Here is a 17,051-nt window from a genome sequence, read left to right as displayed (position 1 = left end):
AAGGAGGTCATAGACATTTTCATGAGATGTTGTTTTCGTGAATTGATGGCGATGCTAATGTAAATGCACTATTACCCTTGCGCGTGGGGACATCTTCGCGTGGTGTTAAATGCGTGATCCAACTGTGATTTCTGAAATTTGTGAAAATTAAACCCTTGAGAAAATAACAGCTTATAAGACAGTATTATGAAAATAAAAGAAACAAAAATGCTCATGAAGGCCACTGTCTCATCAACAATTCAGAGAAAAAAAAACAAACAAACATGATGCTTCATTTTCCCAGGCATCTGTATGAGTACAGGTGCTGAATTTGGACAAAATCCTTCATGGTCAAAGGTCAAAGGTGACTGAAATTTCATTGAAAGTGACTTTTTGTCAGCTGTGTGAAGGAACAGGGTACAAGTTGATTGTAGGAACAGATGTAATAAAGACAATCATTTCCATGAGATGATGCTTACAAAGTTCAAGGTCAGAGGTCACTGTACTTTTTCAAGACATTTTATTTCCAGTCTAGTTCAGCATGAAATATTCATTGATTATGAATGTGAATTGATGGACAGGGTAGAAGTAAAACATTTGGCAATTAAGTCTGAAATGTAAGAGTTGTGATACTTGGTGCATACAGTTTTTGTAGGTCAAAGGTCACTGAACTTTGATAATTTTTCATTTTCCAGTGAAAACATCATACAGGGAATCTCTATGGGATATTGTCTGGTTTGATGGATAGAAATTCAAAATTGTATTTATGGCAATTATTTTTTTGCATGTTTTTTTCTTGTTTTCTAGGCATTAATGTATTAACGTAGAAGGAGGAAGACAAAGAAGAAAACAAAGTGAGGGTTGGTGAAAAAAAATAGAAGTATTAAATCTGTATTTATGTATGTGTATTTCATCACCCCCTTAACAGGGCATATTTATATGCTACTGCACTTAGACAAGTAGGCTGATGAAATGCACTCATAAATAACTTGTCATATCTTTAGGCAAGGAACAATTTTTGCCGCAGTACTGTTCTGTAACACATTGTGTGTAGATTATTAGAGAAAATCCTGCTCATTTCAGCCCTCATGAATCTTCCTATTATTGCTTGTGCAACACTTGTTATGTCTTCAGCCCAGGAGGCTGGGAATGATTTACGATGTTTGAGTGTTTGCGTTGACACACGCTTGCTAGAAGACCGACGCTTCCTCATGTCATACAGAAGCAGAAGTCTCCGAGGAGCAGCGCTTCTCTACACTGGCATGCTTTTTCCGGAATCATTTCATCCATTTTATGACTTGAAGAGAGAGAAGCAGATGTGCAGTATTTGCTGTGTTTATCATTTATCCCATGTTTGAAACACGTTTTAATACCCACTATCATAACATGTTTGCAAAGGCTTTTCGGATCGCGTTTCTTTAGTTGTTGGATTTTTTAATCTCTTGTGAGTCAGAGGAAGGCCTTGTCACTGCACAGCTCCATTGCGCAGTATGACCCGAGGAGCAGAGATGTGTAGTTGGCAGTGGTTGGCGTGGGCAGGTCTGAGCTATCTAGTATTGCGCAAACGTGTTTCAAAACAACTTTACGTTTATCATCTCCGCAGAGACATATTTCTGGCTTAAATGTGTCACGAATCACACTTTTTTGGCATTTCAGAAAACCCCATCATAATCAAAACAGCTTTGCATTTATCAACTGCCCAAATCTCCTTTAAAGCTGTTTGGAAACCTTAATTCTGCACCAGAAGTGAGATGATATTAAAAGCGCACCCCTAGTCTGCAGTTCTGTCCTTCTTCACTCCCATGGATATGATTACTATTAAGATTATACTTTAGCAGTACTAGTAATTATGATATTAATGATACTAGTGTAGGTAGTAGTACTATTACTACTACCACTACCAATGATCCTACACACTTAAAGATGGTCAACTCTCAGTCGAAAAGTGAAACGCTGTCTCTTGGAATTGTGGGATTTTTGAGGAATGCACCAACTAGCGTTGAGCGGGTAAAGTTTCCAGGTGAGCTGTACTTTCCTGATATGTTTGTGTAGGACCAAGACAGGCTAAGACAAAAAATAAGGTATTTTCTGTAAAGAATCATGAGTAAACCTAAGAATTGGTGCAGTGCATTAGACTGCATCAATAGCTACACCAAACCATCTGCAGGTTTATCATTATTTTGATTTCCAAAGGCTGTGCACAGCGAGTTTTCGTCTCACCTCTCTGGTCACAGACTGGTAGACTCGCACACAGCTCGCTCAGCTCCGCTCGCAGGTCCCTACACTCACTGTGACTGTGCACATCCACAAATTATTGCAAACTGCCTTTGCAAAAGGCTTATGCTTGTTCGATCTATACCCACTCAATGCTAGAGGGCGGCAGCCACTTCTGTTTCACCAGCGGCTTTGTAAAATCGGGAGGGTTGACCATCTTACGTAGTGTGTAGGATCTTTGGTACTACTACTGCAACAACGTTGTACATGTACCTCTGTTGAGTTATATTAATGTTTGATAGCTACTTGTATAAGACACAGGTCCACCCTTCCACGTTCGTAATACTTTCATATCTGTAGACAATTAACTACACTTGACATGATACACAGGAGCAGTGAAGCAATTCTCGGTATCGCCAATGCGCAGAAAACTTCTGCGCACGCTGAAGAGCTCTGTCACAGATGCACTGTGGGATTCCTCGGTGCCATTGCTCGCTTCCGGTTGTCTCGCGCGCGTCCCAGTTCCTATGTGATTCAATGGAGTTATTTGTCTGCTTTTACGTTGTTACTCCTTTTTTTCTTGGCTATAATTCAGCTTGAAAAAAGTTGAAAGTTTCTGAATTTTACTGATTTGCGGTCACTAGAGTCATGGTTAACAACTGCAAGGCTTCAATGTGCTGGTCACATGATGGAAAGCGAAGAAATCTTCAACAAAATATACCCCTGGATAAAGACAGAACATGACCTGAGTGCATATGGAAAAAAACGGGGCAAGTTTGTCCCCTGAGCTATCCCATAATGCATCTAAAACGCTGCTCTGCGCACCGCACCTAGGTATTGGCGATACCTAGAATTGGACAATATCTACAAATCATTATATGTAAATTATACAAATGAGCCATAGATAATTAAAGGCTGAAAAAGTGTATTTTTAGTTTTGATTTTGAATTTGTCAGTTGTGGAAATTATTTGGCAAAGAGTCTTGGGGAGATCATTCCAAAGTGAGAGTATGTGGTGGGTGTGTTTGTGTGTTATCATTGTTCATGAAAAAGATATTCATTACATTATCAAGACTACATGCAATACTTTGCTTTGTCTTTGTTCAAGTGAATTTGTCTAATATGCATCTTGATAAGGTATGCAATGTGCATATAAATTTTAAGTTTAAAAGTACTTCTTTAAAACCCAATTATGCATAGAGGTGCATATAATTGTACACTACATAGTTTGTTCCCAATGCTGTGGGTGGATGGTCATTTTAAAACCCATCACTGGTCGGGGAGGAAGGCCTCGAACCTCGGTGATTAAGTTTGCGTTTTCCTCCCCTGGCAACCAAGTGATATGTGCCTAGAATCACCACATTCTTTATATCGTGTAATATGACTCTCTATTTCTATTTTATGTTGAAATGCCAAGTAAATAAATGAATAGATAAATAATAATAATAATGATAATAATAATAATCATCATCATCATCATCATCATCATCATCATCATCATCATCATCATCGTGAAGTACTATTGTGATACAAGAAAAGGTGTTAATCATCATAACAAGTGAATGCATCATTGCAGATGTTTGGTCTTTGTTCGCAGGGGGCAACCAATGTCCCCTTTTTTGTATGATACAATTTTAATGTGATCCTGTATGTTCCTGTATCATGTTGTGTAACTGTTTTAAGATGCACAAACTTGTGGAAGAGTTTGGCTGAAGCAAGTGCCCGTGAGGAAATAAAGTGAACGGTTGAATGAATGAATGAATGAATGAATGAATGAATGAATGAATGAAAGAATGAATGACAGCCAAACTGATAATGAGACATCAGTTGCTCAGTGGTGTTGTAGGAAGAAAACAGGACTAAATGACGCTTTTCTCAGGTGTACTTTCTTTCTGATTTCTTTTTCCTGTATGCAGGGTATATTTCCAGCTGTTGTGGTGCACATTACAGATGTTGCCAAAGACGGGTAAGTTTTCAGCTAAACTTGTAGACTTTTTAGGCTAATCATCATCATTGAAAGTGATATTGTCATTACTCATATGAATGGATGCAATACTGGAGTACAGGTGTATTAATAGTAGATTTAAATCATGAAGAATGATAGAACAATTTGTACCTCCTACAGGTTGTACATTTTCTAAACCTGTGGTGTCCAAGTTTGTGATCTTGTCAAGAAGTTAGATGAACACTATGAACTCACATTCCCAATGTAAGCAGCTAAAGCTCATAGTGAGGTCATATTAAGATGTTTCTTTCCACTGGACCAATGTTAGCACAAGACCTCATCATCTGATTGTTACTTATAAATAGGCAATATCACATGAAGAATCATCTGAAAGGAATTTACAAAAAAAAATGCTATATTGAGAGAAAAATTAGAACATGAATTTCAGTTTAAAGATAGTCTAGCGGCACAGTGAAAGAATTGTTGTTAGCTTGTCTAAAAGCACCACAGTCTGCACACATGTCATACAAGTTCTAGACTGATAAATTCTGTAGATTTAGATATTGAGCCCTTCATAATTCTGACATCTTATCCCATTGCCGTGGTAGCAGATTATTATTTTTTTTTTTTGAGAACAGATGGTTTCAGGAAATTACTATACGTAACAAAAGTGACTAGAATTATATTTCTGTAATTACTGGTTTAATTTTAATTAGAGTTGTAGTCATACTCTGACATATTTTCCAATGACCATGGTAACAAATTATTTATTGAAAAGCCTAATATTCATTAGTCATTCTCTGATGTCTGTGATAGAACTTTGCATTTTTATTTGTTGAAGAAACATAGTATTTCCAGTTATACAATTACGCTGAAATGTTTTATCAGTTTAATATGCTATAGCTTTAGAAATTTAGAGATTAATTGAAAATTATGCAACCAAGAAATAAACCATTGCAAGGTGCTACATAAGTGCTTGCCCGATTGGCTAGGGCAAGTCAAAGTCAAAGTCAGGCAAGCATTTCTGAACAGTGAGAAAAATTGCTTGCTGAATTGAATTGCTTGTGAACAACGAAAAACTCATATTGTTGCTGGAGTGACAAGACCTTGTATCTCAAATTTTGGTGAAAATGACTTTTTTTTATCATTAATGGTCAAATAATCGGTTTAGTGATGTCCTGTCCAAATCCTAACTGTCTTACCCCCAAAATGAAGCCACCACGGCATGTCAAAGGAAAGGCTATCCCATTCGCTATTTAGTGCTTTGGCCACCATGTTTTTTGGCTCTCCTGAACCTTTTACATTTAGTACAAGGTCTTGTCACCCCAATGACAATATAAAAAAGAAAAACTAACATTGAATAATAACAGTTAAAAAACAAAGATACATCATGAAACCACAAAAATGTGGTCCCTGAGACTTTATGACTGAAAAGGGGGAAAGAAAATATTACTGTATGAGCTGAAATTTTCATGCACAGAAATTCTTGTGAATTGTTGAAGTCGGGTGTCTTTGTGTATTGTTGATTTTGCAGTTGGGAGAGGGTCTACAGAAATCGGTACTTCACCTTTCGTGAAATAAATGAGAATGAGTAAAAAGTGACAATACTAGTTCTTCATATTTTTTCCTTGATGATTCCCTTTGTACATGAACAAATAGTGTGATCTGCATTCAGAATACAGTGTGCTAGCATGTTGTCTTGCCCCAGATATCGCTATGTCATGGCTTTAACCCAGCATATTAGACCTACAGTTGTTACTAGTTGCATGCAATCCAGCACTAGCATGGCTTGATTTTGTTTGTTTGTGCAAAAATTGTTTTTGTTCAGAACTTATAATTTTCCGCTTTCTTGTAGTTGTTGTTGTTTTTTTTTTTTGTACTTGTATTCAATACAGTTGTTATTTTCTCATTTTAAAGGGGATTTGCACAAAATCACGAAACTGAAACCACTGCAAAAATTTCAGCTCCTACACAGTATTTGGTTGAGAACTAGAACGGTACTACAGCATTTAGGCACCTTGCTTTCAGCTGACAATGTGTGAATTTTGAGAATTTCTTTTCTGTATTTAGAAAGACTGAAAATTAATCCTCTCTACTTTATATGACCATGAATTTAACATAGTGGCACATTGACCATCTTGTACTCATTGCCAAAAATCAAAATCAGAATGAGTTGATCCTGTTCGAGAACCCCTTAGTATGTTGCCATGGAGCACCACTGTTACCCCTACTATTTGGCATCTGCTGTGGAAGGGGTGCTACGGGTCTAGAGGGGCACCAGTATCCAGAAATATCTCTGGAGAAGAGTTGGAAATCACGGCAGGAATAAATCCTGATGTCATTGTCCACTTATTGGCACAATACTGCCACATCTGATCCATCTGATCTATATTTGGGTTTCCTATCAACTGAAGGCGCAAAGGAAATGTGACATGGCAGGAGTCCGACGTACTGTATGCTAACTACCTGCACAGGGTCAGGTCAGTTAGCCACACTGCACTGAAATCTTTAATAAAAAAGAGAATAAATAGAAGAAAACACCTACAAAAAAAAAACATGACGGAACAGATTTAGAATTCCCTACAAATGAGATATCTTACTCAGATTATTCCATGCATAAGTTTAGAATTGAATATTCAATATTAATTTCTGTATACAGGTTATATTCATGTCCTGTACATCCAGATGTTGATATAGTTTTGTGCATGATATGATTTGATTGGTACAATGCAGGAAGATAATAGTTGTGATTAACTATTGGGCATTTCATTTCAAATATTTTCATGCTTCTGAAAGGAATACATGTATATGGCAGTTGCTGTCTATGAGTATGTTTTATATGAAAAAAAAAAAACAAAACCAAACAAACAAACCCAGACCCACCTGAATACAGCAGGAGCTTGTAAAAAGTGAGATTTTATGATTTAAAACTTTGCAAGGTTCACAATAAATCCTGCTGTGCAGGCAAAAAGCTAGGGGGAGTGACTTTAGAATATTAAACATAAGGCTAGTCAAAACTTTGACAGATATGTGTCAAGTAAATAAATGAATTTTTTAGCCACTGGTTACACTTTACTGAATACAGTGTAGTTTCCAGAATTTGTGAAACAACATATTTATAAAGAGAATTATACAAAAGGAGTGTAGGATATAAACCATGCTCAAATTATTACAGATCTTTCAGATGTACAATGTCCATATTGACAACCAAACACAACCATGAGTATTGAGGACTTTTAATATGAAAAGCAAGATAATATTGCCATGAGTTGCAAGTTGCAAGTAATGAATGAATGCATTATGCCATGGCACATCTTCTTTTTTTGTGTAATTTAACACAGAAAGCAAAGCAATTGATTTTTTTTTTTTTTTTGCAATGAGGTAATGTCCATACAACACTGTAGTACAAGAGCTTCTAGGCATGAGGACTGATGAGTTAATAAACTTTCCAACAAACACCTGAAACTTGGCACTAAACTACCAAGATATTCATAGGTTGCCAGTACTGGTTGGCAAGAATTTGTTGTATCTGTCACTTGCTATTTGTCAAACCATGTCTATACACTTTTCTTCAAACATGTGGCAGTTCATGTCCTATTGTGTATGTCTAAAGTTTCAGAAACCTGAAGACATACTGAATTGTATTTTTTTTATACATTCTTGTAAAGAGTGAAAAATCCTCTCAAGTAGTTGAGCAAAATTACTCTGAAAGACAAATTTTTAAGCATCCCTAGAGTATGTGAACATTGTAATTTGTATGTAGATTATATGTACTTGACTTTAATACCTTCTCTAGAAATGGGAAATACTGTTACACTTACAGATAAACGGATCAGATACTAACCTGAAAAACTAAAAATAGATTGTTCTGAATATAATAATGTTGCACAGGATATTAGTAACATGGAAACCAGTAAGGATACAAACTTAGAACACATGTATACTGTAAAACATCATTCGCGAAATTAAAGTGCACTGTACATTTCCTCGTTTTACAGTACATTGATTGTACACGGTATAAAAACACAGCCTGTGTTTGTGGCATTTTCTTTGCTTTATGAAAAGCAACAGATACCATATCAGTTTTAAGTACAAGAAGTTTAACTTGGGGAAAATTAGTGACATTTTGTGCTGTAACACATCATTTCTAATACAGTTTAGTTACCTCATGACAAGGAGTTCTAAACTGAAGTTAAAGGACAAGTTCACCTTCATAGACATGTTGAGTGAATGCAGCAATATTAGCAGAACACATCAGTGAGAGTTTCAGGAAAATTGGACAATCCATTCAAAAGTTATGATTTTTCGAAGTTTCTGCTCAGTCACAGCTGGATGAGAAGACTACTATAGCTTGTGATGTCACATGAGTGTAACGATATTAAGAATGTATAAAGAAAATTCAACATATTTTCACTTTTCTCGCATAACAAAAGAATGCTCGACTTATCTCTTTCAGAAGTCAAGGGGAATAATATTTCCCTTAACATATGTCAGTAACGAGTTGAAGAAATGTGCACTTTATTCAAAAAACAAAGTTTTGTGAAATTCTCTTTTTATTTTCCTTATACCATTTTACGCATGTGACATCATACACTGTAGTAGTCTCCTCATTCAGCAGTGATTGCGCAGGTGCTTTAAAAATTCATAACTTCTGAACAGATTGTCGGATTTTCCCCACACTTTCACTGATGTGTTCTACTAATATTGTTGCATTCACTCAATCCATATAATGTATATGAAGGTGGACTTGTCCTTTAAGTTTTCATTCCAGGACAGTGGTAAAAGTATATAATTTTTGTGTCCATGGAGTCTTAAACTGCAGTTAAGTTTTTTATTCCAGAACTTTGGTTATTTCTGTAAAGAATTATAATTTCTCCAAACATTGTATGGAGTTTGTTTATCTATCCATTAAAAAAAAAAATTATCATTATTAAAGGCATTTGCTTGTCTACAAACAACATATTGTTCCAAATATCATTCTACCTAAATTGCTTGTTTTCAATTGATTTTGCTGTTTTTTGTGAGCTAAACGTTCCCATCTTGTTTTCTGCTGCTGCCCTCTTCCAGGGAGAATGAGCCGCTGAGGAAGGCCAACGAGCCCCTCATACAGGAAGTGACGCTGGTCCTGCGAGAATGGCATGTCATCTTTACAGAGAGCTTCATGGTAAGAACTCCAAACAGTTCACAAGGTGGCTGCCCTGCGTGCCAGCCTGTCTGTTGTTCACAGTGACCTCCAGACCTTAACCTTTGTTTTTCAGGCGAAATCCTTCCATTTCCGTGGTCCATTCTCTGAAAAATGAAACCAATGTTGTGTGTTGATGTGTTTCCAAGTTACTTTCAGCATTTTCAATTTATTTCTAGGTCAAAAGTGTCATGTTCTATCATTCTGAAAAAAGGTCTCTTAAACTTCATGCAATCCAGAACCAGGTATTTGATATGGCCTTTTATGAGTTTAGCATGAAGAACATGATTGCATTCAGGCCTTAGAAACTGCAGTCAATCCTGTATTGATCACACAATTTTTGCTAAGATTTTTCAGTTTAAAATAGTGATTACAATTGAGCTGGTTATCTCTGTCCATGATTGATTGATTGATTTTTTTTTTTTTTTTTTAAAGAAGGACTTGTCAAGCTGGTACTGTTTTATTCTGTGTAAAATTAGGTACATTCATACTGAGTTGTATCATTGATGATTTACAGTATAAGTGCTTAACCCTTAAACAGTGATGATCATCCACACAACACCTAATCTTTAAGATTTATATTTCGAGCAAGAGTCCCACATGATGATTAAAACGACAAAACTGCAAGCGTCACAATGACCCCTGTACTTTATCACACGGAACTACATACACACAGCACAGCGATAAAGCTGTTAATGTGCAGTGATACAGTAGTGTACAGCAAGCATGTGTTCTTCAGTGTGGATTAGGGGGTTGACCTGGAAGCTGAGGGGGAATGAGGTTCAGGGAGAGGTTGCACTTAATTAACTTTCAAGTTTGTTGGTTATTGTGTCCAAGCGACTTGAAACTACAAGTGGGGACCCTGTGCAGCTCCTGGAAACTGTAAGAAATCTTAGTTTTAATTTTCAACTACTGTATACGCCGAATATTTCGTGAGGTTTTTATTTTTGCGAATTTTTGCGAGTCAGGCACTATTTGCAAAATTAAAGACAGGCGAAAATATTGATTTTGATCCCGATATGAATTTCATGTACACGTATACATTTCTCTGTTCAGTTCAGTACTCCATGATCGCGAATTTAACCACTTGTGAAATTGTCGGGCAGTTCCGATCCGCAAAAATTTAGACTCGCTAAATATATGGCGTATACAGTAATCTTTAATAAAGATTGCTACTGCAGCTTTTGAGTTTCTCCATATAGGGCTCTACTTTTATTTTGTTAGGGGTGAAAGGGTCATGATGAAAAACATAAAAGTGTGCCAAATTGATACAGTGCATAGTCAAAATAATGCGTCATTTCGGTTCAAAATCATAATTGTGACACAAATTTTGAAGTCTTTACATTAGAACAAAAGTAATGCATTATTTCACAAGATTTGGGTTTTCATCCAAATTGCACTACTTTGTGTGATTTTTTTTTTTGCAAAAAGATGCGAAGTTCTGCAGTGTGAACGTTGATTGCAAAAAAATTGGAAATTTTATATTCCACCATACCCTGTGTGTGTCACGCCTCGCTATTTTCACCAGCTGTGGTGTGCTGTATTCGATCATTGAATTACCATTGTGACGTAGTAAGCATATATCATTCATGTACCTAATGCGCAGGTCAGCTCTTTGCAAATAATTTCGACCAAAAAAGATTCGACATTTTTTACAGTGAGAATGAAGTAAAAAAGAAGTGACCCTGATTGTGACCCAAATTGTGTTTTTTTGTTTTTTTTTTTCAATGAGAACCTACTAATGCACAAGGCCACAAGATGCTGTGATTAGAACACATAGATCTGTGATTAGACAATATCCATGTGTATTTGGGGTCATCTGGAACAGGTACCACTAGAAACTGTGTAGATGAATATTATACACATAGTGATGTACAAACTTAAAATGATACCTACTTGTATGCAAAAGTTGCACATAGAACTGCTGTTAGTTTGTTACGTTTATATCAACGAGATAATGCAAATTACCTGGTTCTTTCACCTGTGGGTTTCTGTGTGCCAAGAAATCATGTCCTTGGGTAGATTGACACCTGTTCATTATGCAATGTACCTCAGGAGCTTCACCCAGGGATATTCACCTGCTTTCGTGAATTTCACGAGGAGCCAAGATTTGCAAACTTAAAATGCATGTAAAAGACATAAAGTTCTCGTCTGCGCTATTTATGCATTGAATGCCAGCAGCAATTTGTGAAAATTTAATGCCATGAAAAAAGGCTGTTGGCTCAAGTTCGCAAAAATTTCATGCTGGGAATATTTCTGGTTATACAGTATGCTTCTGTGCTATATATTATCACCTCTATCTGATGCAGTGTAATCAGTGTACACTTGTCTGTGCTAGCTACAGAAAGTGGTACCTACAAGTCCAATATTAGCCCTGAATAAGATTATGAGGTTTTTTTTTTTTGATATAAACAATGCCAATGTTACTGTTTTTCAGTGGTTTAAAGGGAATTTCTCCTCTGAAATTTAAATTTGAGAGGTTTGAGAGCATGTCCTAACAACTCTAGAGAAAATTCTATCCTATCACAAAAAAATGTCCCAGACTGTGAAATATTGATTTTGATAAATCAGTATGCACTAGTGCGCGCTGCAATAGTAGCCAAATCTGAAAATAGTAGCCGCGCGTAGACCATTGGTGTATGCACGTTTCCTTCGTTCGCCTCCGTCTGCACACAGCTATAACCTGTCTATCGGTATCGCCTTATCGAGCCATATGCATGCGCATGAGTAGAGGCTGCCACGGCTGCCTGGTCAGAGGCCCGGCGCAGCGCGGTAGCACCAACCTACACTAGCTGCGTACGTGGACATTTGCGTGCAATTTGTGTTTTGAGAGTATTGTAGTACACTGATCGTACAGAAAATTATCAAACTACGCAATCGAATGCAGTTGATAAGGCCAGAAGACTACTCTTAGATCAAGGTGCATGTAATTTTTTGCATTTTAGAGATTGCTCTATGTCTCTTTATGTGAGTAACATTGCACTCTTATATTTCATAGGGATATTACCAGTACAATTACGTACCTACAATGTCAGGAAACTAAATTTCTTTGTACAGATACACTTTAATAAAGCTCACTACTTGTATTCATCACTTGTGGGAAGAAAATATGTAGTTTGGAATAAAAACAGGATCTAACAGTGCATCCATCATTCATGAATTGAAAATGTCCTTGTGCAGTACCAATCACGATCTGGTGAAATTTTGTAATTGTAACAATTTGTATAAATTTTTTTGATAGTTTGCAGGCACATTATGTATGAAGACGTTAAGTTGCCTTACTCGTATAGAAAAGAGTTTCTGTACCTACGTCCGTGTGAATACACATTATGTATGAAGACGTTCATACATTATATGTATGAAGACGTTAAGTTGCCTTACTCGTATAGAAAAGAGTTTCGGTACCTACAAGTACATCCATGTGAATACACTATAGATTGGGTGGGAGGACTTGTAGTGTTAAATGGCGTCAACCGCTTCCTCATAAGTGCTTTGGCATTGAACTATCAAACTTCCACTTTTAATTAGTTGCTATGTTCGCCATGGACTGTGGGGTATTTGCAACTAGAGTACCAACATGAGGTCGAGTATCATTTCCTCATGTTTGATGATGCATAGCATAAAAGTTTAGTCTTTCCTGCTTCTAAAACTTTCAAATAATCCTCTCATATTTCAGATATACTGTATTCCCTCAGTCTCAGAGGGAATTTATAAGGAAGTTCATTGCTTCTTAAATGTCTGTTATCAAGGATTTCTTGAGCTTGGCCAGAGGGAGGGATTTTTTTTTTTTTTTTTTTTTAACAAAGCATTGATTCCCCCCCCCCCCAAAAAAAAAAAAAAGAAAAAGAAAAAGCATGATATCCAACTATCCAGTATTTGCTTGTATTTGTTTGCTTGGTGTACATTCTATGCTTATACCATTTGCTGACTATTGCTGGTCGCCTTTGACCAACCACAAGGGTCACTATAGTATAGTGTGTGTTGTGTTAATGTCAGATTGACCGTTTTACATCACAGGGTTTCTGTGCAGCTCATAACAAGAAGAAGAAATATTTAGGTTGCATGTAAGGTGACTGTCTCACATTATACGGTACGTAGTACCTCCATTCTAAGGGTCTATCCGAGGGACTGACTGTTTTGCTTCTAAGGGCCCGTTTTGACAACGCATGCAAATTTTGTGAAGGATACAAATGTAGGGGAAAAAATGGCACTGTCCAACATTTGTATGTTGGGCTGCAAAAGATTTCCAAATCAACATGTGGATTTAAAGCTTCTTCAGATTTTGCAATATCTTACAAACATCACAAGCATCCAGGATTGTGATTATCTTGTGATATGTTTTTAAAAATGTATAAAGAGCTTTATCATCATGCGCGTGACCTACAGTTGTACACAAGACATGTGCTGTGTTCGCAAAATCTTCTTGAAATTGTATAGATTCTGATAGTTCGGAGAATATCTCACATAAATATGTCTCATGAAAGCAGCAACATCTGTCTGATCATTTCTTGACCTATCCGCAATCTGTTCTTGTGCTCCCCAAGACATTCTCACAAATATTTGTTGCATATTTGGGGACAAATCCTCACCATCTGAAGTCTGACCTTTATAAAGTGCATAGCCAGAGTGTCTGAGTGGTGTATGGCTCCATTGTTGGGGCACATTCTGAGAAAAATTTCTCTAAATGTTGGACTTTGCCATTTTTAAAAAAACATTTACATCCTTAACAAGTCATTCACGTGCCCTGTTAAAGCAGGCACTTATCGAGAGGACGAGATGATCACACACGGCATTCGCAGCAAGACTCAATGGTACTTAAACCTGATCTTGTTTTAATTGTAAATTTAAGACGCATACATTGTATTACTGACCACCCCTGTTTTTCCATCAAAATATGATTTAACTATGATGAATGCCATTTTCCTCATCAACTGCCCTTTACTGCTTAAAAAAGAAAACAAAACAAATGACAGAACAAATCGAAAGTTAAACAGGCCTTGACACTAACTTTTTACTCTGGTGTCCTGTTTGTGCCACTTAAGTCTTTAAATCTGAAATTTTGGTGAAATCTTGGCATGAAATTTTCCAGACTCGAAATGTCCTTGCAGTCACCCAAACTGGACGAAAGAATGTTATGATGTGACAGATTCCTTTTCAGTAAAAGTGAAGTCAGCCGTTATATGGATTGTGGCTTTTCTTTTGTGTATAGATATCAGAAGTTAATATATCAAATATATAGTGATTTCAATCATTGTAAGTAAATGTAACTGCATGAATCACAAAAATCAAATTTGAAGGTCCTCCCTCTTACACAATGAATAGAAGAAATTTCCTCCCCCCCCCCCAAAAAAAGAGAAAGAAATAAATACCACACTGTACTTCGCCTTGAACATTTAGTGTACATTTACTTGTGGAAGTAGAGAAAGAAGAAGTAAAAGATTAGGGGAGAGAGGATAGTATGTATTTGATATTAATATTTTGTTGTTTTAGAATGCAATGACTATGACTACAATAAATATTACACATCTTCGCAGCCAAGCAATTGGAACTGGTTTTAGAATTAGAATTAGAAATTGAATTCTCATGTCATTTATCCCGTAAAAAAACTGAGGTACAAATTCTATGATTAGCATCATGAGCTAAAGTTGTTGGAATGTGTTCAGAAAACTGGTGTAGGGCGTGATGTCATTTATGTTTTATTTCCACAGCATGACTTGGGTAGTTGACACTCTCAAGTGACTGTCGTTCTTGAAGAGATAGATTACTGTGATCTGAGAATAGTTTTAAATCCCTTGCCATATAACTTATAAACAGCATTGAAACCATCTCATCTTTGTAACTATCCTTGGTTAGCCTTTCCATCAGATATCTGAACTTTGGCAGTTTTGAAAGTGAGCAAACTCTAAATCAAACAGACTGAAAGATGAAATACGAAATAACACAAAAAGGTTATAGATTCTTTTTAATGTGAAAAGACATGAAAATAAAATGCTCATACAAGAAGTATACAAGCGCATTTGTGAAGTATTTGATATCAGGACTCATGCACAAACCGCATTTATAGAGCACAAGTCTCATTTCAGATCGTAACTGAGTGAAATGTAAAAGTAATAGTGTACTTTTTGTGCATACTAGCTTGATAAACACATAAGAAAAGAAAAGAAAAGAAAAAGAAGAAATGTTTCTGTTTGTTGTTTTTGTAGGGAAGATGCAGTGTAAAGTAGAGATTCTCATGAAGTGTAGTCAAGTTTGCAATCTATGTCAGTGGAAATTAAAGTGTGCAGAATTGTTTTAATACAAAATCCATATATCACCCTGTGTTCAGTCTAAGGCACAGAGATTTTGTTGTCCAATCAGAAAGATAACGCCTCATGACTGTGAGCAATGCCTTACGTGCTCCGTTATGTTTAGAAAACGCTTAGTCACAGTAATCATATTCAGTGTTTTGTTACATTTGAATATTGATCAGAATCTCATGCCTACATTTTGATTCTCCATAAGTATGTCATTCCCTGTGGCACCAGCTTTGCCAAGTGAAGTCCTTTGCCGGCCCGGAACAGAAACAGGCACACAAGCCATGAGCACTGATTGCTAAATTTAGATCCCAGTGGGTGGTTGTAAAGTGAACTTGGGAAAAATACTCATCATAGGCCAGGGCTGGAAACCTGTCGCAACAATATTTCTGTTGCCAGGAAAAAAAGGCTCTGTAGAAGGGGAAAATCCTAACTTGATACAAGCTGTAAGTGTGGGAGAAAGTGTTCAATGTGAGTAATATATTTGCAGAGTCTTCTTAGGTATTAAAGGGGTCCTTCAGTCTATAAAAGAAGACTTTATAACGAAATTGTCTGTATTTTCACTTTAAAAACACATGCCAATGAAATATTTATCGTGTGGCTATTACTTCCGGAAAGAAAGAAAGAAAAAAAAAAAAGAAGTCTTTGATGGTGTTTATGGGTTCAGCAAGTACATTCTGTGCACAACTTTGTCTGTCTGTACATTTAATAATATGCATGTATACGTTATTGTTTCTATTATCGCGTCCACTGTATAGATGATATTAATAGTAAAGCATACCCTGCTTGCACACATGTACTGTAGATATAATGGTACAGACTAGCTACACACATATCATACTATGTCATGTACATGTGTGGTGGTTGCTACAAGGTACATGCCAGGACCAGCAAGTTATCACTCTATATTACATTGAGCAATGTACACTCCTGAGCTCTATCCTGGCGAAAGATTGCACAAATGTTTTCCTTTTATGATGTGGGTATTAAGTTTTCAGAACAAAATAGTTTATACTGTATGTGCTTATGAGTGTGTCATAGTGCAAAAACAAAGCCCTTGCCTGGTAGCACCCTTTAACTACAGTAGATGCCAACTTATTGTTTAATAACAAACACATTGTGCCAAGAAGGTAATGAATTTCTTTAATACAATATTTACAGTGATGTTTAGCGCATTTTTTTTTCTATGGTTTAGTAGGGAAAATGGAATTTTCACTGATTTTACAGACTGGTCTTTTTGTCTTTTTTCCCCAAAGTAGTAGGAAATTATAGGAGTCTTACATATCGTGTTAGCTCTGTCATGTTTAAATGCATCTGCTTTGGAAGGCTATTGGAGGCATTATGTTTTGGGGTATCTGTCTCCATTGTATCTGTATGTATGAGATCTTCTTAAACCTTTTAGAAATTAGATTTATGAGCCAGATCAGGAGAGAGAAAGA

General features: G+C 36.5%; 1 protein-coding gene across 1 annotated transcript in view; it reads left to right on the top strand.

Moving 5' to 3' along the window:
• LOC140245782 (dedicator of cytokinesis protein 3-like) overlaps positions 1-17,051 on the top strand; it is a 127,603-nt gene that overhangs the window by 18,002 nt on the left and 92,550 nt on the right. Inside the window, exons 4-5 of the mRNA XM_072325305.1 lie at positions 4,109-4,158; positions 9,205-9,301. Coding sequence (XP_072181406.1) covers positions 4,109-4,158; positions 9,205-9,301 — 147 coding nt within the window. The remainder of the gene's footprint in view (positions 1-4,108; positions 4,159-9,204; positions 9,302-17,051) is intronic.

This window comes from Diadema setosum, chromosome 2, assembly GCF_964275005.1.
Source record: "Diadema setosum chromosome 2, eeDiaSeto1, whole genome shotgun sequence".
Classification (NCBI taxonomy): domain Eukaryota; kingdom Metazoa; phylum Echinodermata; class Echinoidea; order Diadematoida; family Diadematidae; genus Diadema; species Diadema setosum.
Note: the sequence above shows the minus strand (reverse complement) of the source record. Positions and strands in the feature narration are given on the sequence as shown.